At 36.6% G+C, this 25,263-nt stretch overlaps 1 protein-coding gene across 1 annotated transcript; it reads left to right on the top strand.

Moving 5' to 3' along the window:
• Nucleotides 1-1,280: 1,280 nt before the first annotated feature.
• Nucleotides 1,281-23,098, top strand: LOC129259688 (protein SFI1 homolog). The gene is made up of 16 exons (XM_064098104.1): nucleotides 1,281-1,368; nucleotides 3,825-3,910; nucleotides 8,424-8,499; nucleotides 8,953-9,048; nucleotides 9,442-9,518; nucleotides 10,102-10,204; nucleotides 11,238-11,334; nucleotides 11,780-11,940; nucleotides 12,378-12,452; nucleotides 12,860-13,111; nucleotides 13,651-13,943; nucleotides 14,509-14,613; nucleotides 14,952-15,418; nucleotides 16,019-16,220; nucleotides 16,672-16,780; nucleotides 17,420-23,098. The coding sequence occupies exons 1-16, from the start codon at nucleotides 1,366-1,368 to the stop codon at nucleotides 17,525-17,527; spliced, it is 2,310 nt and encodes a 769-aa protein (XP_063954174.1). The 5' UTR covers nucleotides 1,281-1,365; the 3' UTR covers nucleotides 17,528-23,098.
• The last annotated feature ends 2,165 nt before the right edge of the window (nucleotides 23,099-25,263 follow it).

The following is a 25,263-nucleotide window of genomic DNA, read 5'->3' as shown; positions in this document are numbered from 1 at the left end:
ACTTAGGCTTCTATAAGCTGTAATTACAGCCAAAGTCAGTTATATTTTTTGGCCAGAAATGTGCTGGAATTACAGCCAAATCACAGTAAGCTACAATACGCTGTATACAGCCAAAGTCGGTTATATTTTTTGGCCAGAAATGTGCTGTAATTTCAGCCAAATCAGAGTAGATCCTGAAGGCAGCACATAATTACATGTAGGCTAAAATACGCTGTAATTACAGCCAGAGTCAGTTATACTTCTTGGCCAAAATGCGCTGAAAAGTAGATCTAGTCCTGCATATTCTTAGGCTACACTACGCTGTATTTACAGCCAAAGTCAGTTTTTTTTTTTTTTTTTTTTTTTTTTGGGGGGGGGGTCAGAAATGCGCTGTAAATTCAGCCAAATCAGAGTAGGCTACAATGCGCTGTAATTACAGCAAAATCAGAGTAGGCTACAATGCGCTGTAATTACAGCCAAATCAGAGTAGGCTACAATCCGCTGTAATTACAGCCAAAGTCGGTTATATTTTTTGGCCAGAAATGTGCTGTAATTTCAGCCAAATCAGAGTAGATCCTGAAGGCAGCACATACTTACATGTAGGCTAAAATACGCTGTAATTACAGCCAGAGTCAGTTATACTTCTTGGCCAAAATGCGCTGAAAAGTAGATCTAGTCCTGCATATTCTTAGGCTACACTACGCTGTATTTACAGCCAAAGTCAGTTTTTTTTTTTTTTTTTTTTTTTTTGGGGGGGGGTCAGAAATGCGCTGTAAATTCAGCCAAATCAGATTAGGCTACAATGCGCTGTAATTACAGCAAAATCAGAGTAGGCTACAATGCGCTGTAATTACAGCCAAATCAGAGTAGGCTACAATCCGCTGTAATTACAGCCAAAGTCAGTTGCATTTTTTTTTGCCTAAATGCGCTGGAATTACAGCCAAATTGGAGGGAACTGCAATATGCTGTTATTACAGCCATAGTCAGGTATATTTTAGGGCCTAAATGTGCTGTAATTACAGCCTTAGTCAAAGCCAATATATATTGGCTAGGATATAGGTAGTAATTAGCATGAAGAAAGATCAGCACCCATTGATGTTTCTCTCTGTTCCAGCCACTGTAATTACAGCAACAATGTATTTATATTGCTTTTTAATTGCAAAGGTATTCACTTTAGTAGAATTTTGAATCATTTCCTAAAATCTTGACAATGCTTTAAATTGTCAAATCCAATTTACTTATGTTTTGAAGAGTATTACAATACAGCTGTTGTGCTTGAAATGTTCCTATTTTCAGGCCTTCCTACACCACGAGAGCATACTTGCTAAGAGGTTCTTCACGGAGTGGAGAGAAAGAACAAGATCTAAGCTGCAGGAATCTGAGAAGATGGTATGTATCCAGGCACCTGTTATTTCTTATGTCTACTCATTAAAATTATGCTGGCAGAAAGCTCTTCAAACAGTTTAATACCGGATTCACCACTACAAGTACCTGTACATGTGACAAAATTGCTCTTCATTGCCGTCAATGAGTATGTCTTATGTTACTGCTGATTTTGCAGGGTTGTTGATTTTTTTGATTTTTTTTTAAAAATCAAAAAAATCAGATTTTTTTTATTTAAATCGGATTTTTAGGATTTAAATCAGATTATTTTGATTTTTTTCCAACAAAAAATAATGGTCACACTTAACAAGTTTTAAACTATATTTAAACTGTTTTACACCAATAATAGTGGTCAAGTAGTCTTTTGAACATTGTGTATTGTACTATTTGACACAATAATCCACTTATATACAGGTTATTATTATTATTATTATTATTATTTGTTTTTATTTGCATTATAGAGAGGGACATTTTATGGAAGCCCAAGTAATGTTATGTATTATGTATACATTTAAACTCTTGAAATTTTTATATCAGTCAGTTCAAAACATCCGAAGTGTTACTCCAATGCATGAAGTACTCAAAGAACTTGAGAATTTCCAACAAAATTGACATTATTAAAGGCCTGTTAGGGTTCCTATACTGCCCTTGGGAATTCTACTTATTAAGTACCGGTATACATGTGTACTTTGAAATTGTGTAATTGAATGTATGGGTATTGATAAGAAAATACACAAGCATGCAAATATACATGTAATTCTTATCAAATGTACACATATGCCTTCAACTTAAGTAATTGAAAGAATGGGTATTAATAGTAACAAGAAGGAGGTACATACAAGTAGTTCAGCTGTTTTGTAAAAGTATCCAAGTTGTGGACTTTGAGCACCTTTGTAGATTTTATATATTATTTTATTGAAGATTTAACAGTTTGGTGTACATACAGAGAGTTATTTATCATTACTTCGTTAGAAACTTGTTGTTTTCATCAGTTTTGCTTGTTTTACAATTTGAAAATAAAACAGTGGTGTTAAATCAGACTCCATGAGGGTTGTATCATTCTTTTAAAGTATCTCTAAAGCATGTGGAACAGAAATGAAAATGATTACATTGAAAGTATCTGTTAAGAAGAAGAGAAAATAGAGAAAACTAATTTTTTTCATAAAAGTTTATTTAAATCAGTGATTTTTTTGAAAAAAATCAAGTGATTTAAATCGCGATTTAAATCATGATTTTAAATCGACATGATTTAAATCAAACAACCCTGTGATTTTGTGGCTGTTTATTAAAGATGATCTAACAATATCCTAGTTTTTGTCCAGAGTCTATACAGATGGATCATGCAGTGTTGATCTTTGTTAGTCCAACATGTCTACCATACATCATACAGTCACTGTATGCAGACTCCTTATATTACCCTTGCATTGATTCACACCAACCATAAGTTTATGGGCTAAAGGCTTACAATTTTTTAATTTGTCAATCTTAAAGGCGACCGCACACCTTACGATTGGTCTGCGACCCGATTTCAGAATAAAATGTAGTAGAATTTGATGCTAAGATTGAGACTTGGAATATCTTACTGTGTAATGTTCTAAATCATCGTACATTCTGTAGGGTTATAGCATTGAACCATAGATGGAGACAGCAGCTTTCATAAAGATTCTCATGTGTTATTTCCATGATGATGATTTCATGTAGAAAATAAAGATTTTGAGACAATTTATTATTGTTGGCCTTTTTACAATTAATAATAATAATAATAATAATAGATGCTTATATAGCGCATAATATTCTACAGAATCTCTATGCGCTTTACAAAAGAGGTAATTAAGTCTAATACAGGTAGGCCTATACTGAGAATAAAATACATAAATACTATAAAAAAAAAATTAAAAAAAAACCATTGTAACATACATGGTACTTTTCCTAAACAAAATAATCTAACATGAGAACAAGTATGTTTTTAAAGATTTGAGAAAGGTGGAAGTACAATCATGTGATGGCCCTCAGATTATTAGGCAGTTTATTCCACAGTACAGGTGCTGCTGACTGAAAGGCACGATCACCAAATGAACATGTTTTAGACGTTGGTACTGTTAATAAATTCTGGCTAGAAGAGCGGAGATTTCTTTGTGGGACATATTCAGTAATCAGATTATACAGGTACAATGGGGACTTACTAACTAATGTTTTATGGCATATTGCTAACATCTTGAAAACAATTCTCTTCTGTACAGGCAACCAATGCAAGTGCGACAACAATTCAGATTATTCATTCACTTTTACAGGATCTTGGATATATATGCACACCTGAATGTAGTCTAGAAATCATCTATTCTTGTACAAATTCTGTTTACCAAATAACGTAGTATAATTATTGAATGCAAGATTAGCCTAAAATACATGAACAACCATTACATTTGCTATTAATCAGGTGACATTTATTTGTTTTCTGTCAGTTTCATGCCTTGGACCATTATCATGTATCCCTGAGTGCTAAGGCCTTGAAAAGATGGATGGAATTCACAGTAGAATCAAGACAGAGGTATGATCTTATTTTTAAGACGAGTCTGATCTAGAAATGCAAAATATATTATACATGTAATTATTGCTAATACTTGTTAGGATATTATGAATTCAACACTATTCAAACCTCATTTTGTAGCATTATGTGCATGATACATTTTTTTTGTATTGAAAGTCACTGCATTCTTACAATGATTTCTCACTTTTAATGTTATTAGGATCAAATAGAATGAAGACTATAAATAGGGAATTCCTGTTTTGAAAATGTATATATAAAAAAGGTCTTATATTAAATAAGAAGAGTATTATGGTAAAATGTCACTGGAAAGTATTGCTTTCCAGATGTCATAGCATCAACAAATTTAAAAAAGATCCAGTGAAATGTTCAGGCCTGAACATTTATGTGGAGTAGTACTTTACCTACATTCCTGAATGCAATGCATGTGACTGACAGCAGAACATACATTTACAGTGCCGGCCGCGGGAAACGTCACAGTGCCCCCTAGGGCGAACGCGGTAGCCCGTAGCGGACATTTGAGGGGAGCGGACGAGGGAAGACGCCCGCGTCCGCTCCCCTAGGACATGAGTGCCCTAGGGGAGCGCCCGAGGATAGTGCCCGCGTCTATCCTAGGGTGTTTCCCTAGGATGTTCAGCCGTGCATTCTTGGTCGAAAGAGGAGGTCTGATTTGACACATTCGTTCAAGACTGCATGTGATTTTTATCTCATATCAAGCATAAGTTTTCGATAATTTATCGTGGATAAAATCTGTTATGAAAATTACAAATTTTGGGTTGTCCGTTATTTCATTCACTGACATGGTTAGTCGTGATCGTAAATGAGTTTCTGACGAAGGAGCAGGTATTTGTCGATGTTGACCCTACATTCCAGAGGTCGTCCTAGAACTATTTACTCTATTCTTTCCCTACATGGTCATCCTTTTTTATATACCCTGACATGCCTTTCAGGCGCGGATCTACGAGATGCAGATAAAAGGGAGAAGAAGAAAGCAAAAATGAAAGAAAAGGCGAAAATGAAGGGATGGATTGAAGACGAGAAGGAAAGAGTTAAGAGAAATAGAAAAAGTGAGAGAAGGGGAAAGGGAAGAAAGAGAAACAGAGGGGATAAAAAAGGGAAGGTGAGGCAGAAAGAAAAGAGGGAGAAGGAGAAAAGGAAAATAGATTGAAAATCGAAGGGGAGAAGAAGAGACAAAGGAAGAAAAGGAAGGACAGAATGAGAAAGAGAGAATGATAAGGAGGGGGAAATTAAATAAAATGAAGAAGGGAGACATAATAAAATGGAGTAAAAAAGCGAAAAAGGGAAGAGAAGGAAGGGCGCAGGAAAAGGTAAGAAGTACAGGGGACAATAGAAGTGGGACTTAAGAAAAAGTAGAGGAAAAGAGAGAAAGTGGGAAGAAAAATTTGGGAATTTGTCCAGATTTTCATGTCAGAAAATACGTTAGTAACTCGCATATGCCCATTTTTACGCTGATGACAAGTATTGAACATTCTTGCGCTCAATCTTGTAATTATTTTCTCTCACCATGCTCACAATTTCCTGCTCTCGTTGCATCAATTAAAAACTTGTCCCGAATTAACATCCGCTCATTCAAGAAAGAAGAAAGAAAAATGAAAGAAAAAGGCAAATAGGAAGGGATGGAGGGAAAATGAGAAGGAAATAGAAAAAGTGAGAGAAGCAGAAGGGAGCGAAGAAACGAAGGGGAAAGGGGAGAAAGAGAAAATAGAGGGGGCTTATTGTTTCATAATAATATGGATACCATATAGTTCTGCAGTACTTAGTTATAAAACTTGTTTTACTCAGTAATGCTCACGCGTGATGATTAAAAGGATTTTCGACTATATAAAGGTGAACCGGGACGGGGCTTTCATTCTTTAACTTGGCTTGACTGACTCCTTTGTTCCCCCAAAAGAATTGTTAGGTTTGATAGTTAGCGTTTGCGTGAGCACCCACCAAAACTCTTAAGAAAAGAAAAGAATGGTTTGTATAGCTGCTCCATTCTTGCTTTGTCGGCAAGTGATAATTAACTCGTTAAGTACCCATTCCACACACTACTTCATAGTAGCTTTCGAAAACATACTTTTACTAGGGTATGTGTTTAAACATTGAAGCTAAATGCGCTAGAATTTTTTTAAATAGTTACATTATGTAAATAGCTTTGGTTGCTTTGCTCTGAAGCGCATTGAGCATCCAATCAAGATGGAAAGTGCGCTTTACAAATGCCATGTATTATTATTTTTAGCTGCCATATAACACTGAATTCTGTATTTTACCAAGTTGCGACTTGGTTTTATCATTTCCAATTCATATAACAAAGTATATTTCTTCCTTCTTCTCATTTATTATTTCCACCACTTTCATCTCTTCCCAATTCGAATATCTACCAATGTAACTTAAAAACCGCAATAGAGTGCAGGTAATGTAATCAGATGTTTTAGCAAAAAGATAAATCTGTTCCATTTAGGTAAATTTATACTTTTTATAGGGTGAGGGTTTTAGAGACCCGATTTGAACCGAAATGAAAAGAACATCCTCATTTATTGTTGTTAACGCATCAACAAATTAATCCCCCCCCCCCCCCATTTCTACGAACATCCTGTCATAAATTGGGAAGCGGATGTGATCAAAGGAAATCAAAGGTGTGGGCGGGGAGCAAGACTCTACCAGACTGTTGACAATAACAAAAGAACCAAATAACAAATAGATGAGCACAACCAGTTTTGCTGGTGTTCGCTTTTTGCACGTCTACTTTGTATGATCTTGGTCATACTAGTATTCGTTTTCACGTACCTTTCATTCCCTTTATTAGGGTTTTATCAACCATGTCAACGAATTGACGATCCCAATATTGACCGCACGTTTGTTTTAACATAATGAGAATTCGCAAATGCCCTTGATATTCATAATTCTGTTTTATTTTAAGTTTGTCATTAATGTTTGTTAACATTCACTCTGTTAATAACTTGTCAATTTTGATTTACAAAAAAAATCATGTCTGCTTATTAATGTCTTTTGTCTATTTTAATTATTTTTTGTTGTTGATATGCCTTTCTTTCTTCTTTCCTGATTCCACCCTGTGCACCCCGTTAAAACTCAAGGAAAAATATTTCAAATGTTTTCTAGTTCTTACACTGTTCATAATAAGGAGATGGGATTAGGTGTAAAGTTCACGCTGAAGGGAGAGGAATGGGTACGTTTGGAGAGAAAAAAAAAACTTATCACAAAAGATAAAGAATTGATCTCCATGACATTAAATCACAATTGTGTCCTATTTTTTTTTACAAGTTTGTATGATACATGTATGCCTCCCACGTAAGGCGTAAGGAAAATAAGTTTACCTAATGCATCAAATTAGATTAATTGATTAGATTCATTGCGGTAAATGAAAAACAATAAATTCGATGTTCCAGCAAGGGTGACCAGATTTCACAAAATTAAATACGGGACAATCGACAAAGCACTATGTACAATCGGATCGACCGAGCCAGGCCAAAAAATCAACAAAAAGGCTACACAATGTTAGACTTGTTAACAAAATATATTAAGAAAGGGGAAGGGAGGGTGAGCGGAAGAAACAAAAGAGAAAAAAATGAGGAAACAAGAAATGAATTGAGAGGAAAGAAAAAAATAAGGAAAAATTAAAAGGAAAAAAGTTTGAATAAAAGGATGAAAGAATAAAAGACAGATAACAGTTTCCGTCATTACTTGAAATGAATAAAGAAAGAAATAATTAATGTAAAGGAAGGGAAGATGAATAAATGTGTGAAAGCAAAAACATAAGGAGAAAAAAGAGAAAAGTAAGAAAAATGGAGGAAAAGAGAAAGAAAGAAAGAAAAAGAATTCCTTCATTATTTGAAAGAAACAAAGACAGAAGAAAACATGAAGGAAGGAAGAAAGGAAAGAGGGAATAGGGGAAAAGAATTAAAAGGGAAAACAGAAATGAAAAAAATGAAAGAAAAGAAAACACATAACATCTAAAAAAAAAAAAATCTAGAATAGATTCTGATCACGCTAGTTTAAAAATATAATGGTCTATCACAACATAACCAAAGTACATGCACATGTAAACATAATGCAATGTACGTACCCTAGGGTACCCGAGGATAAGTGCGGGCACGGCCAATATTATATAGCACGCAGGAAACTGCGGGCGCGGCTAAACACCCTAGGGGGCCCCCTTGAATACCCTCGGTTAGACGCAAAAGCCCCCTAGGGTGTTTGCGTGCTCGGGCGTGACGTTTCCTGCGGCCGGCACTGTACATGCACATTATAGTGTCTTATGGGTGATTTTCACACTCCAGGCAAATTTGCTCTGAGCCAATCAGCTGCAAGGATTTGTGTGGCTTGTAACCAATTGTCAATGAAAATCTCTTGATTATTTGTTTTATGAAATATTCTCTAAGACTACATATTTATCTTTAATGATATGCTCCCATCATCGTATGACATTTATGTTTTATTTTCATCTCTTTTTCTTTGACCGTTTGAATCACTTAATTTGTTTCTATCTTTTCAGGAGTGAATTTGAGAGGAAAGCATCTGAGCATGCCTATATTCAATCAACCAGGAAAGCATGGGATATATGGAGAAAGGTATTCTTACATTCGTGTTCTCTTTTATAGTGTTTATAGAATGGTATGTGTAGATTTTCATTCGTCAGTTGGAAATGTTTTATATATATATATATATACATGTATATATATATATATATTCAGCTGTTATATTAGTTTGTATATGATTTTAAAAATTGTATAATATCAAGCTTTTACAATGTACTACATTCTTTTTGTGTTTGCTGCATCATTAAGTCATGTAAAATAATTGCTATTGGTGTCAACATTTTGATTTTGCTTTTCTAATGGCCATCTTAGCCATTTATGTTATGGTTATAAACATAATAATTTTCTGTGCACCTTTGGGTATTTTCTCCCTTTTTTTCAATTCTTGTATCAAGGTGAAGAATGTTGACTTTTCTTAGATTTAGCGACTATTCACATAGTATTAAAATTTTACAAAGATTGATTATTGTTATTTCTTTTGATCAGTATGTCTTACATTGTAGACTGAAGGCAGTGAGGAAGGAGAGAGCTGATCTTCATTGTCACAGGAAACAGATTAGGAGGGTCTTCATTGCTTGGAAGGTGAGAAGATGAATTCAAACAATCACATATATTCATTGTGTATTTAGCATTTGACATTGTGACATACAACTAGCAACTAACAATATAAAAATTAAAAATACAGTAAAAAAAAAAAAAAAAATCATCTTTCATTGGAAAAATAATAATTGCGAGGTATGCTCTTTATAGTGTGCTGTTCAGAATCTGACCTAAGAAAGACACATGGAGGAAATGATGGACTATCCGCACCCATTATATCCTGCCTTTGTAGGCCCACATTATATCGGAATGTAATCCACCGTTGTGTGATGAATTTCAGGAATTTGACCTTGTAGAATGAAAAACAGCTTCCTCAAACTATCCATGCATTTCAAATGTATTATTGAGCTGTATTGACTTTCTTATTTCTTACAGTACCATTGTCAGAAGATGCGTGCTGTGTATCAGGTTGTAGCAACCAAAGAAACAGCTGTCAATCGTAGAAGACTCAGGTATTGGATAAAAAAAATATTTACCTCTTTCTCAGCATCTTTCTGTGTTAGTAAGAAAATCACCAGTGATATTTGATGTGACTCAAGATATCAATAAGTAAATAAATATCTTTGAAATTCCTATATTCACTAAAAGTATTACAGAATACTGCCTTCAATTCTGCAGTCCTTGGACAGGTTAAACTACCAAAGTTTAAAGTCTGCTTTATATACTCAGGGGGGAAGATTTCAATGAGCATTATCCAGCAACTATATAAAAGGAGACATCACTCATTTATTTTCTTACCTGGTGCAGTGATATTCCTTTTTGCACTAATTTAGTATCAAATATTATTTTTATATAATTTTCTTTAAAATGTAGCCATTAATTTGTTTATCTCTGTATGATTACTCATGATTTTTTCCATGATATACAAAATTCTTTACTTCAGCCATTTGAATGCAAATAAATTTTTAAATACTTCCACTCCCAGTACATGTACATCACTTTGAGAAAAGCTGTAATGAATTTTAATTTAGATAATAATTAAGTTTTGTATGTTCATGCAACTTCCTTCCCAACAATCTAATTTTGCTTATCAAGGCATGCATTTTCAGACTGGAAGGTCTATGTAGAGACAGCCGAAGAGGATAGATTACTTGAGAGGATTGCTATCCATCATTGGAATACAAGAATACTCAACAAGGTTTGTTGTTTAGTGTGAATGGACACTCTGAGAATAAGAACTTACCTTTATCTATGATGTATGCTATTATTTGAACATATCATTCCCTGATTATTGAAAAAAAGAACTAAGGTGAAAAAAAATGTCATATATTTGAATATATCCATGAGTGGAAAAATAGAATATTTTGTTTTAATTTAAAAACATTCATATTTTATTCAACGTAACTTAAAACTTTCTAACAATAATTCAACCCTCGATATCTCTCTTTTGAAAAATGGGACTTTCCATCAATTTACTTTTACTTCCAGATACATGGAGTGAACTGGTGTTTTCTGTATATATTAGCATGCATATATATTCAAAATTAAAGGCATGAAGATGATTTTATCAACAATCTATTTTTCAGGAAATTGGACTTGTAACCTTTTGCCAATGAGCCCTTCACTTGCCTTGTAAACCGATACCCTATTCACATCCAATAACTTATTGCTGGCCAAAATTGAGATATGGAAGCATTATGGCTGCAATTTTTTTTTTTTGGTTTTGCACAGAAGTGGTTCAGATCTAGCCAGGGTTGACCTTTCAGGGGAGCACGGTAGCTCAGTCGGTAGAGCGGGGGATTCGTATTCCAGTGACCCGGGTTCAATTCCCACTTGGTGCGCTAGTGCCCTTTGGTAAGGCATTAATCCTCAGTACCAGGTCCTTCAGAGAGGACCTTAAGCCGTCGGTCCTCTGGTTGCTTGCTTACAAGCATTCATGCTTTCTTAGCTATCAGGTAAAAAATCACCACCACCTAAATCTGATGGGGATTTGCAAATATTCAGTCTGCCCAAAGCCCTAGGTCTCACATTTATGCAGCATATGGGATTTGATGGACTTTAAGCTCCCCAAAATATTTATTACTGTTACAACTTTTTGCCACCCCAAAACTTACATGTAGTAAGGTGAAAGACTTGCCTCAGATTGGTTTGGTGGACCAACATCTTAGAGCTAATAGGGAAAGGATTGTGATTGTAGGTTGGTATTGTTTCTTGTCATTTATTTTTTTCAGATTGTAATGGCTTGGCATGCATATGCTCAGCAGCATGCAGCTGATACTGCTGTGAAAGTCTGGAGATTACAACAACTACAAGCTCAATTAGATAGAGGTAGAAATATCATTTTATTTCAATAGATTGATAAGATCTAAATTATATTCCAATCTTAAGATTTTAAAGAAAATATAAAGCTTTAGCAAGTGATCAATAATGTGAAGAATAAAAGAATGTGATCTAAGTTTCCATCATTACAAAAGTTATAATTTCTTTATCTCACACTTAAATATAGTATTAAGTAAGCTTATAACATTGATGCCAGTATTCAAGTTCTTTCAGATATTAAGGGGTGGATACTCAGAAAAGATTATATTATGCCATTTTCTGAAGAATCACATATCATTTTTTGTAACACATTTGTTGACAAGATAATTAGTAACCCTGTAATGTACTTAAGAAGATAATGATAACAATGATGTTGATATTGATGTGGATGATGATGAGGATGATGATGATGTTAATGATGGTAATGACAATGATGATCATGTTGTTTGTATAGGTATATTACGGAGAGCATTTCTAGCGTGGAAGCAGTGTGCTAAGACAGAAGCAGAGGAGAGAAGGAGAGAGTTAAGAGCAGATACTTTCCATGCTGAGAAATTGAGACAGAGATGCTTCCAACAATGGAAGGCATACAGGCTTCTTGCCATCAAGAAAACAGTAAGTAACACATAATTGAAATAAAAAGCATCAAGTTCACCCAAATTAGTAGAGATATATTTTTATGATATGCCACCGATTCAGCATTATCAGTTTCGGTTTCATATGCACCAGTGAAAACAAAGTGGAAAGTTTTAGCAATTTTTGACTAAAAAATGTAGAGAAAATGATAGCGCCTCAAATATTTCAGCTCATACAATAATACATTTGTATGAACATTAGAATATGGAAACAGAATAGTCAATCTATTAGTTTTAGTAGTTTATAACACCAAAAGTAAATAAAAATCAAAGTATTTTCGTTTTTAGTGTAATGTCTTTCTGATCAACAAAACCTCTTTCCTAATACTCTAATTTATTACCCACTGTTTTGTGTTCTTCTTGTGTAGTCTTATTATTCTGTTCTGCTGTACGTGTACTATTATTTCATTTCTACAGCTCATGGCTCGGCAGGCATTGTGGTTGAATAGGATCAGGATGCAAGCAAAGTTCTTCAAACGATGGAAACATCAGGTATGAACACATTTAGCTCCTCAATCACTGAATATTTGATCAATATGTCAGGGGTTCTATTAAACATCTTTGTTGAATAAAAAGGGCTGTTTTTAATTCATGTCCACCTAAAACAACACAGTAATGTATGTCATTTTCCAGTAGCAGATCTAGCCAGGTTGAACACAATATCATTTCAGGGGCCATATTTTTTTTGTACCATAGTTGGCCTCTCAAAACCATTCTGTCTAATGAGGCTAGATTCGTCCCTGCATGTGTCAGCTTTTCATTTCGTTGCTGTTAAACTTCATGTTATTTTTTTTTTATGTAGATTTTGTATTAAATTTGTTAATTTTGAATCAAATTATGAATAATTGTATTTTCCATTTGATTAGAAATCTCCTTTATTCTATTTTCTCAACCTGCAGTATAGTGAAGCCAAAGAAGAGAACGGCAAGACAGTAATGGCCTTATGGCTCTGGAGTATGAGACTCCAGCAGCACACACTCCATGCCTGGATCAGGTACGTCAAAGAACGTCGGAGGAAGAAGGCACGTATCACACAAGCTCTTGAACAACGTAGGGTAGAGCTGCTGAAAGAAGGGGTGCGTCAGTGGCTGATGGTAGCCGGGAGTTTAGGGGAGAGAAGGGCTGCAGTGGCTGCCCAACACCATGCTCAGGTATATGAGTAGGTTCCTATTGTAAGACCAGGAAATTTTGCTAGTGTGTAGGGAATTACTTGAAATTTTCTGTATACTTTATGGCAATGTATTTTTATAGGAGCTACTGTTGAAGATTTGCAGGCATTTAAAAAGTAAGCAAAAATGAAATAAAATCCCTTAGCATCAATTTAGTTAGAATGTTGTATGTCTACTCCTACATTTATATGTAAGGCAAGAAAACAAAGCTACATGTGAACTTCTTATTACCTCTATAAAACATATGCCTATAAGCAGCATTTACTATATCATGAAGTGAATGACACCAAGATCAATTCTGAATTTACATTTCGTTATGATTGTTTTATATTTTTCTTTTGACAGATTAGTTGTCTTTTTTTGTGAATGTGATATACAAGAATCATGTACTGTATTCATCATTTATGCAAGTCAGACATATAGGAATCATTTACAGATTGATTTGTAGAGTTGATCATATTCCTTTGTAAGTTACCAAATGCAAGTTCAACAAATTTTGACTTTGTCTCTGATTTTTACAGACATCTCTCAAGTCCTACCGAGTTGTCCAACACTGTGCTACCCTCTGGAGACAGAAGACTATCGCCAACAGAGGAAAGAAGAAGAAACATCACAGCATGAAACAGAGGAAGGTCAGGTTTGAAGATGAGCATCCTACTAGAGGTCATAGGTCAAAGGTCACTCTCACTCCCACGACCCTAATGTCAAGCATGACAGTGGAACCATTAGGATCAAGGGGTCTTCCAGTGATGAGTGCCTCTGTGGAAGAAAGGGTGATGGATCGTGCAGTAGGAGAAACCTCATTTTCTACAAAGTAAGATATATTTATGCAATTAATGGTTTATTGATTTCATGATTTGATTAAAAATATACAGGCACATGTGAGAATTTATTTATTTACTTTAGGAAAGGATTCATCTCTTTACTTGCTGTCTGTAGCATGATGCTATTTGAACATGTTATCTGTGGTATTGTTAAATCCCATCTTTTCCAGGGAAGGGACCATTTCCCAATTACTTATGCAATACACTTTCTTCATTTTGTGGGGAAATATTTTATTTCATGTAGCTGGATTTTTTTATTTACAGTTTGATAGGCCTGAAGTAGCTTGACATACATCCTGGCACTTTATTCATTCAGATTGTGGTTGCTGTTTTGCTGGATGAAAACTATCAAGTTGTTTTCAAAAATTTATAGTGGAAAACTGATAGGGTGCACACTCTATAAGGACAGAACACTCATGGAATTGATTGAGACCTTACAGCAAACTACACAGTTTCAGGTTTTCAGCTATTAGAATGTGATAGGAAAGTGTGTTTGTACTCTGCTATCAACAAAGTTCAATGTGCCATTAATTTATTCCCTTTCCTCTATGACAGACCTGTGATGAGTAAAGTTCGCCCTCAACCCAGAAAGCCAGATTTTCTCAGAGATTCACTACAGAGAGAAGGACTATGGTCACAGTCAGATCTTCATGCAATATCGTAAGTTGATCAAGCTCTTTCTTTTTTTTAAACAAAAACCTTTATGTATAACGTGGGGGGGGGGGTTATGCCCACAATAGGATGTAGGGAGTTGGCAGAGGCATCATGTTTTGGGGTCGTCTATCCCCTTTTTTGCCCTTGCTATAACTATGGAAGTGTTTGACTGGTCAACTTAAACGTGATCAAAGTGTGCATATAGGAATTACAATAAACATCCTGTTATTTGAATTACTGTGATGTTAATGATAATTTTTAATGATAAATTTTAGGATCATTGTAGTTTTTTGATGATAATTACAAAGTGAAAACAAGTAGACTAATTTCCTTTTTTTTCATAGAAATAATTCTGAAGAAGAACACCACCATAGTATTCCTCAGAAGCGAAGCAAAGCACTGTCATCCATCAAACCATCGAATGATCAACCACCCATTAGTAGAACGTTTCATGATCCATCAAATTTGAATGAACCTGTTGGAACAAGAAAACCCATCCCTAATAGTGTACCCCCAGAGGATACTGAGAAGACTAGATCATGTGGATTGGAGGGACAATCTGATGAACCAAGAACTACTGACAGTGAATCTGAACATTCTGAAAGAGATGACAGAGAAAACAAGAAGAAAAATTTTGATACCAAGTTTGATTCTAGAAGTCCCAGAGAATATACCTTATCAAAGACTAAGGATGGTCCAAGACTTACTCGGAGTAGTGATGTTTCTAGGATAGAGATGAAGCCTCCTGTTCTTCTTCCACCATCTGCTTTCTCATCAGGCCAACTTTCTACCTCTTCTAGAACTTCTAAAGGTGATTTTGTTCTCTTCTCCCACATTTCGTCCCACTTTCAAACTTTCCCCCAAGTCATCATTTTAATGAAATAGAGATAATGCTTTTTCCTACAATTGTATTGAGTGCTCCTGTATCTTTTTGCATGGTAAGTGTCGCAGATTTTGGTATTGGAGCATGCTTAGATCACCATTATGAAAAAAAAAATTGTGGAGCTTCAGAATATTGGAAGGGTGGTCCCTGAAAGGAGGGGTGAACCCTGTGACTCTGATATAGTCTGAACTCTGGGTCTGTCTTTCTCCCATTCTTCCACTTTCTTTATTCCTCACTCTTTGTGTTTAGCATGTTATCTCAGTATTTGTATACAGTATGTCCTCTTCCCCCCTCCCCCACCGATCTCCATAGTCACTCTTATCCCTTCAAAACCTTTCAAAGAATTTCTTCTTACAAGTACTGGGAATTATTAAGCTTAATCATATTCATTGGGGGTCTGGTTGACACAATATGTAAAATATTATACTTTTTATATAGCATTTCACTTTCCATATTTCCACGGGACACATCTTTTATCATCATGAAAAGGAAGAAGTTCAAAACAAATATTTCCTTTTTAACTCAAAGGTGCATCACAATCTACATCTGAAAGAGTGGGCATGTTGCCGAGAAGTACATCTTCCATTCCATCTGATGTTGAGCAAACCCAGAGGTTTGGTGATGAAGTAAAAGACAAGAGTAGAGCAGATTCCACTGAGGTTCTCTACGCTGAGATACAAGGGCTGAAGAATACCCTCCAAGGATACCAAGATATGAAACATAAACTCAAGTAAGAGATGACAAGAACCATTCACCATTGTGTTTGAAATGAACTTTTGTTCCAAATTTTGTTGCGATAAATTTGAATCAATCACAATGTGAGTATGGTTTGAATATATTGCAGCTGTTAAAACAAGTTCTGGGATATTATTAGGGTGTGAATGATATTCTGACTATTAAGATATTTTTTTTAACCGACTCTTCATGTTAAGATACTTGCTAATTTTGCTGTGTTTCCGGGGGGGGGGGGGGGGGGGGTTGGCTTCAATTGGATCATTCTAGTTGGTAGGACTCAACTACATTGTACTTTCATTTTCATGCATGATTGAATCACACTCCATACAATTAACGTAGAGCCAAAAACACTTTTTGTGAGTCAATTGCTGTCGAGCCTATTCATATTAACTCCAAGTAGATTTGATTGTGTTCACTTGTTGACTTTCTGTTGTATTATATTGCAGGAGATTAAAGAGTCAGGAGGCTGAGTTACAGGGATGGGTTAAGGAGCTAAACTTACCTTCTTCAACGGAGGACAGTGCAGCATTACTGATTGGCGATGAACTCACACAGGTTAGTTTCAGAATCAATATAATTCTTTTACTGGGGGATTTTGATTTGAGTTTGTGTAAGTGACTGCAATGTCAGATGTTGAAAGGGCAATTTCCTAATGTATGCCAGAAAAAGTGTACATTACATTCCAAGGTGAACCCATAACAGGATGTAATTGACTAGCACCCTAGGTATTGTATTACAGATTTCAGGAATTGACATTCCTTCATTGCAGATTACACATGAAATATGCAGCAATATATGAACTTAACAAGCACAAGTGTATTTTGTTCATTTGCCTTCTTTAATTTGAAATCAAATGAAATTTCATACACTCTTGCCAGCTTCAGTAGACTTCAATATACCAGAAAACTTCCTTAAAATTGCTCATGGACATAAGTGATGATCATCTTCAATTCTTAAGGAACATAGAATTTATAGGACTATTCAAAGGGCAGTCATCATTATTTTCACCTCTAAATTTATTTAGTCGGCAAAGGGTTCATTTGAATTTATTGTGCCAGGTAAATTGCATGTTTTATTTTGTTGTAATATAACTGTTCCTTATTTGCTGTCTATACCCTCTTTATATCTCATTCTCTCCCTTCTTCCCTTTTCGCAACCTATCTCTTAATATCAATAACTGTATGTATCTTACAGGTTCATGAGGAGATAGCTGTGCTGACATCGGAGCTACACCAGAAGAAACCACACATCAAGAATATCCTCTCACAGATCACTCAACTAACTCAGCAAGCTACAGGGTGATTTTAAGTATGGTGTCCAAACCTGGTGTTGGTGCTTAAGCTACATGATTTATAGATAAGCCACAACACCCAACTGGAAGTTGGGAAGTCGCAACACTATCAGTGTTGAAACAATATTAACTCTGGTCCCTTCACCAAATTCAAGCCAGGCTTGTGTTGAGAAGATTGAGTCAGTTACATTCTCCTTGAATGTAAAATATTGTTTGAATCCTTGTGGAATGTACATGCAATAAATCATCCTTGATTTTAATTGTTATACAGGGGAGAGATACTTTAGGCACCTTGTCAAAAGTCAGATCTGAGTTTTTCCCGCTGAAATTCTGCAAGTAGCTTTTCTTTACAAATCATCTTAGGCGCTGCAAAGAAAAGACACATGGCATCCAAGAGTGATGCTAAAAAGTTAGTGAACCATGTGATGTGACGAGCACAATAATAACACATCTTGACTCCAAGAGATACTTTGCAGAGTGTCTCTATTAAGTATTAATTCTATCACAAATGTATCACATCTGAATAGTAGATTGCGCAGTACACAGTATTCAGTACATGTACATACACTACATCCCCCTTCCCCTAGTTTTAAAGGGCAGCGATACAACAAATTATTAGGAAGGCAATTTACGAGCACAAGATTAGTCAATGTAAAGTTTGCTTTGTTCATATAGTCAACATAAACAATGATATTACACTTTATAACTTGCAGTTTGAAAGACATGACAAAATCGTTTCGTTATGCAGTCAGATTTTTTGCCCTGATTACCCATTCCATTAAGGCTTCATAGTGGAGGGGCCGGTGACTAAGGAATCATACACTCATACATCCAATATAACCTAGGGGAAGTTGTCCTACCTTGTCACTTCTCACTGCACTCACTCGCATGCACAGAATAGGTCCATTCCGGCTGGGGGTTGTGTGGAGAGTGTTTGCGTGTGCATCTCTGGCGTACAGATGTACCCTGTTCGGCAGAAAGCACATCCGCGATCGCCTTTGCTCATCGCTCCATGTTTTCACGCTCTTTCGAGTTTCTAATGTTTTTTCCATTCATCCGAAACTCGCCATGTGGTGAGTTGACAAGATAGATTCATGAGCACTGATAAAGCGACCCTGGATCCACTCGCTTGGGCGTGCCTTGAACCACACAAGCTGGTCTGGCTTGAGATGTGGGAGGTCTGGTATCATGATACATCGCTTGTTTACGTTTTCTTTCAAATAACAGCTGTCCAGCTGGAGGGACAGTGTGTGGCCTTAGCAGCTTGATGGGACATGGGAGCTTGCTCTGCAATAGCCCACTGTTCAACAGCTGTGCAGGAGCATGACCATCAGTCACATCGACAGGCGTGTTCTTGTTATGGAATACATCTGGTCTCTTTGCCTAGCTTTGCCTTTTTCATTAAGCTCTTGATCGTTTAAACACTTCTTTCTGCTTGGCCATTGCTCTGCGGGTATATGGGGCTGAATGTTATATGGCTAAATTCCCACTGGCGTTCAAACTCTCTAACTCGGAGCATTTGAATTGCCGCGCATTGTCAGTCATTATTGGGAATACTGTTCTCGAGAATATTGCCTTCATTTCCTGAGTGACCGTATGTGCAATTAATTCCTGAATTGGTTGCACCTCAGGAAATTTCGAGTAGTATTCAACCACCAGTAAGAAATTTTTCCTGTCTAGATGCAATATGTCTGCTCCTAACTTAGCCCACAGGTAATTCGGGATTTCATGCGACTTTAACAGCTAGCTGCTCAGTGTATTTTGATTGACCTGGCATACCGATCCTATTGCTACAGCCTCCTCTAAGTTTGCGTTCATACCAGGCCACGCAAACAAATTCCTTGCCCTTTACTTAATCTTCACTATCCCTAGATGGGATTCGTGGAGAGCGCCCAATATTTCGCTACGTATGCTTGTCAGACGAATCTACAATTCGATTGCCTCGACATATTACGTCATCAATCATAACGAGTTCATTGTGGTAGGCATAACATGCCGCAATTTCTGCAGGAAGATTATGTTTGTCATTAGGCCAACCTCCTAGAATATATCTACTGAGTGTTTGAAGGATGGTATCCCCTTGGTCTGTTCTTTCAGTTGCTGGAGTTTTCTGCCGACATGTGCAGAACACCTATCAAATCTACTTGATCATGCACCATTTCCGAAGGCGCGTTCACACACGGCAAGCGATTATGCATGCATCTGGTTTGAACGTTTCTCTTCCTGGTTTCCAACACAGCTCTATGTCATATCGCAAGAGGTTCATTCTCATGTGCTGGATTCTCAGACTTAATAGCTTGTACAACGGCTTTGCAAATATCCCTATTTGTGGCTTATGATCGGTGTAGAATTTGGTTCTCTGGCCTATTTATTTTTTATTTATTTATTTCATTTATGTAGTCAAGGAGCATTCGGCAAGCATACAGTATAGCGCATAGCTCCTTTTCGATCGGAGCGTAATTCTGCTCTGCACTTGTTTACGCGGCACGATGAATATGCCATTGGTTGTTCTTTTTGGGTGAGAACAGCCCCAAAGCTTGATTCAATGCGTCAGTTGCCGAGACAACATCCTGACGGAGGATATATACGGTAATCCTAGAACAGGCGCTGCTGTGATAACATGCTTCAATTTATGTATGGCCTGGGTGTGTGTCTCGTCCCATTGCCAGACAACATCTTTCTCAGTTAACTGCCTGAGGGAAAGGGGGGGCTGTTATTTGAGAGAGATTGAGAATGAATTTTCCCAAGTACGTTATCATTCCCAAGAATGTTTCTACTTCCTTTAGACAGGTGTGGTTTGGCACGTCCACCACTGATTTGGCACGGTCTGAAACTTCTCTGACGCTGATGCAATACTGAATGGGAGCATCTTTCATCTGTAGCACCCATAAAATGTTAGGTATGAACTCTCCTCAAGCTCAGCATACAAGAACATGTTCTTTGCATCAACTACTCAGAACACCTTTGCCCTAGCCAAATCAGGCAAGATGCATTCTATGATCTTCATTGGGTAGCGTTTTCTTCTGACCGTTTTGCTTGGGTTCTGTGGGTCTAGGCACACTCTCAATTTGTTGTTAGGTTTGTTGACACACACTAGATTGGAGACCCATTCTGTTGGAATATCTACTGGGGCTACAATATCTGCTTCTACCAGCCTCCCTAACTCAGATTTCAGTCTCTCCTTGATAGCAACTGGCACCCGTCTTGGAGGATGTACAAAAGGTCTTGTTGATTCTACATGTAGTTCTATCTTGTACTGGCCAGGTAGTTTGCCCACTCTATCTTCAAAGACATCAGAATACTCCTGACTCAGTTGCTCTGCTGAGCTCAGCTGTGGCGAGTCAGTCACCTCCATGATTTTGTCATGTTGCACAACTAGTAGTCACATCAATCAACTGGTTTCACTACCCAGTAATATAGGAGTCAGCCTTCCATTATCCACAATGATGAATTCCACATCAAAGACCTCTTGACTCTTGGGATTGACAACTGCTACGGTGCATTTTCCCATTGGTTGCATCGTACTCCAATTATACATTGACAGCAATCCCTTGGTAGGTTGAAGTGACACGGTGCTTGCGTCATTGCATGAAGAAGGAAGCACATTGCAGGTGGCACCACAATCTACCTGAAACCTTACTGAACGCCCAGATATCAACATGTTTCTAAAGATCCGTTTCTTTGGCTTTTCTTGAATACTTTTGATCTCTTCTGGTTCATGTAGTGAACAGTCTGGATCATCCTCTTCTCCTTCTGCAGCAATGCCACCCATCTCTGTTTTACACTGGTTCTTGAAATGGTTTTTATTTCCCATAGGCAGGACACATCTCCTTGACGAAGGCATGTTCTTGCCCACAGTATCAACATTTACGCATCTTTTGGACTCCTGATTTCTGTTTCTTGGATTGTTTACTTCAAGAGTGCTGGTTCGATGATTCCCTCACGGCATGTACCGTATCTGTATCTTTATCCAACACCCCATCCTACTCTTTGTCAGTTCCGATGCGCTGCATATCTGGATACAGCCCTCTAATGTCAATACCGTTTCCCTCATAAGACATTCTCTCAGAACCGACTCCCTAATTCCACAGACAATGCTTACGAGACCATCCGCCAGCTTGGAAAAAATCGCAGTTTGCGGTGAGGAGTTTTAATGATGTCAGGTACACGTCAAAAGTCTCCCCTGCCTGCTGATCTCTTGTGAAAATTTTGAATCGATCCACAGTGTCGTAATGGGAAGGATTGCAATGATTATCAAACTCCTTCAAAACCTCTGTATCATCCAAGGTCTCCATTGCTGGCTCTGTGGTTTGGTACAGCTCTCTTCCCTTTTATACTGCCAGCAAGGTACAGTAACATTTTTACTTTAGTCTTATCTTCTCTGTCAGCCATGGCCAGGTCAAGATACAACATTAATTCCTCCTTCCAGAGTGCCCATACCTGCGGGAGGATTTGTGCCTCCAAATCAAGCTGTTGAGGAGGTTTTAGCGCTTCCATAGTGACCTATTTCAACAGCTTACAGTACTTATATATATCTAGTTTTAAAATTTGGTGTAGTGTTCTGGCACAATGTAGATCGAGAAAAGTGTCCTTGTCCACATGATTTACACTTCTCCAACTCAGCTGGACACCTTTCGGCATTTGTACATATCTGTCGATATGTACAGTATTTACAGTTTGCTTGGGATATCGTCGACCACGTTGATCTCGCCTGGATGATTTCGAATATGAGTTGTGGTCTTCGTCCTTTCCAGTTCCATCTTGCCACCCTCTTCTCGTGCTTTCACATCCTCTGCGCCTTGCTTGGATGGCATCCACGGCTCCTTTCTTGATGCCGTCAGTGTGCGAAGAAGTTGTTTTACTTGCTCGGCTTTCGCTTCCACAATGTACACATTTCCATGCATTGCTTCAAAGTCAAGTTCTCAATCTGTAGGAGCTTTTCCCGGAGGGCTTGATCCTTTATCCCACAGACCATGCAATCCTTCAGTAGGGATAGTTGCTCAAACTCGCAATCGTTTGCGAGCCTTTTAATTTCCGTCAAGAACTTTGCAAAAGGTTCACCATCATGTGGCTTACGGGTATTGAACAAATGCCTGCTCACCGTTGTGTTCTTTTTAGATTCGCAGTAATTCCTGAATTTCTGCTTCAAAACATTAATCCTGTCCCTTTTGTCATTCGTGAATGGAAAAGTTTGGCATATAGCCTGAGCATGTGGCCCTGCCACCTGTAAAAATGTTGCACATCGGACAATCTCAGGCTTCTCCGTCAGTTGAGTAGCAATCTCATACCCGTTAAATTCCTGTATCCAATTGTTGAAGTTTTTAGACAAGTTTCCTTCAAAGGATAGTTGTCCAGGAAGTCGCAGACCCGACATAATTATCAAGTATTCTTAAGAAAGCGCTGGTTCGTTAAAACTTCTGACACCATGTGATGTGACGAACACAATAATAAATGTCTTGACTCCAAGAGATACAGTTGCAGAGTGTCTAAATTAAGTATCAATTGTACCAACACAAATGTATCACATATGAACAGTAGATGGCACAGTACAAAGTATTCCGTATATTTACATGCATTACCAGAAAAACAAACTTTAGAGAATGTAATATTATATCACCTGAGTTTACATTTGAATATCTAAAACATGGCAGAACTTGAAATATGTTCATTTTCTGATGGGGTTCACTAACTTTCTTGCACCATTGTATAGTGGGATTCTTGCTAAAGACATGTCACAGACTTTTGACAAGTTGCCTTATGCACAAAATGAAATACATGTTTATCTAGTGGAGCAAAGTGTGAAGTGCTAAGTTGTAACCGCAAGGAAAATGCATTTTACCATATACTTCGGATCATATTCGATCTAATTTAGATTTGATTTCACAGAATACCAAGAAGTGGGCTCTTATATGACATCAGCTAACTCACTGATATGAAAGACCAACACTATTTCAAAAAAACGAAAAGTGCAAAACTTATTCCTCATCAACTCTCTTTATTTTCTGCCAATTTGATGAAATTTCACTGCTGTGCTTCTTCAATTATATTTATTCAAATAAATTTGGGATAGAGTAGCCCTGCCAGGAATTTTGAACCCAGAGAATTAATTCTGAGAATCAATTCTTTTAATGGGGTACTCCAGGCTGAAAATAATTTGATTTGAACAGATAAAGAATAATCAGACAAACAAAACACTAAAATTTGATCAAAATAAGACAACGAGTAAACAAGTAACAAATCCTAGCATTTTAAAGATTTGCATTGCTCCGGTGAAACAGCTCTAGGCATGTCTTCATGAATGATCAATGAGCAAACTGATGATGTCATATACCCACTTGTTCTTTTGTATTTCATTATTTGAAATTGGGTTGTTATTTTTTTCCTCCAAGAACTAAGAAAATTTGGTTTGCAACTGATTTATATTAGTAATGAATACTAATGATGATGCCAATATAACTGTATTCACAAAATATTACTAAACTTTAAAATTCAATAAACTTCATTAATTGTTATCAGATTTTGATGAAATTTTCAGTATTTTGCTCTGTGAATTTTATCTCTATTTATTTTTCAGCCTGAAGTATCCCTTAAAGAACTATCTATTAAAATAGATAAAGCTGCCATGAAAACAAAAGGTCACTTGTACTGACCTGTAAAAGGCAATTTGATGAATGCATGATATTTAAGTATCCATATGATTTAATAAATCTGCTTTCTACACACATAGACATTTTTGTGGTCGCCTCTCACTTTGCAATCCACTACATGCAATTGGGATAATTCATGGAGATAAAAACTATAAAGGCATTAATTCTAAGCATTTTCATTTTCACTGATGAAATCAACCGTACTCCGGCTCTGAACAGTAAAATTGATATTTGAATTTGTAGCAAGCTTATTTCTAGGCTTGACATCCAAGATAAAAACCCAAATCAATTTGTAATCATCAATGATCTATACTACTTTTTACATTGCTATTAAGCTTTTCTCAAAAAATAATTTATATCTTTGTATCTTGTAGCCAACATGTCTAATAGGGTTTGTTGTGTAATTGAGAGATCTATTTATTATAGCGACTCATTTTCAGATCACACAGTACAACCGAAGTAGGATTTTATATACAAAACAGACAGCCTAATTGGGTCAATTATTTTGATATACAGTGTTGAATAGGATAGAGTCCTAGTACTCTTTCACAGAAATGTATTAATTGAAATTAAGGATGGATATTGAAACTATCTGATGTGATATTATGCTTGTTTGGTCAGTTTACCAAGCTCCATGTAAGAAAAGTATGAATATGTTGCAATGTTGAAAATTAGATATGTTAATGAAATATATATTATCCTTTGGTACCAATCAAATATATGAATTTATTCAAGAAATAACGTCTGTATCTCTTAATTTTGCAGAAAACAAACTGTTGTGAAATTGTGCCTATATTGTGTGCTGATGATGTGTATGTGTGGAGAGAGGAATTGAGAAAGTACTTAAAGGGAGTGTGTACTTCCAAACCCCTATGTGGGACCTTCTTAAAAGGATCTTTTATGAAAGGTTGTCATGTCCTCAAGTTTGATTTTGAGTCGTTCATGAAGTGAAGTAAGAATTGGAAGAAATAGGCATTGGATATACAAAAAAAGGTTGATTTTTTTTTTCATTTATGGAAAACATGCCCTGGAACAAAAAAGAATCACACGATCGGCCCTCGATCACTCTTTCCTAAACTACCCCTATTATGGAAAATACC

Source organism: Lytechinus pictus, chromosome 4 (assembly GCF_037042905.1).
Source record: "Lytechinus pictus isolate F3 Inbred chromosome 4, Lp3.0, whole genome shotgun sequence".
Lineage (NCBI taxonomy): Eukaryota > Metazoa > Echinodermata > Echinoidea > Temnopleuroida > Toxopneustidae > Lytechinus > Lytechinus pictus.
The sequence above is the reverse complement of the archived record's forward strand: the minus strand, read 5'-3'. Positions and strand labels throughout refer to the sequence as shown.

Coding starts and splice junctions, on each gene's coding strand:
- LOC129259688 (XM_064098104.1), top strand. Junction 11,335..11,779: donor ACAAGCTCAATTAGATAGAG/GTAGAAATATCA, acceptor TTGTTTGTATAG/GTATATTACGGAGAGCATTT. Junction 16,781..17,419: donor TTGGCGATGAACTCACACAG/GTTAGTTTCAGA, acceptor TGTATCTTACAG/GTTCATGAGGAGATAGCTGT.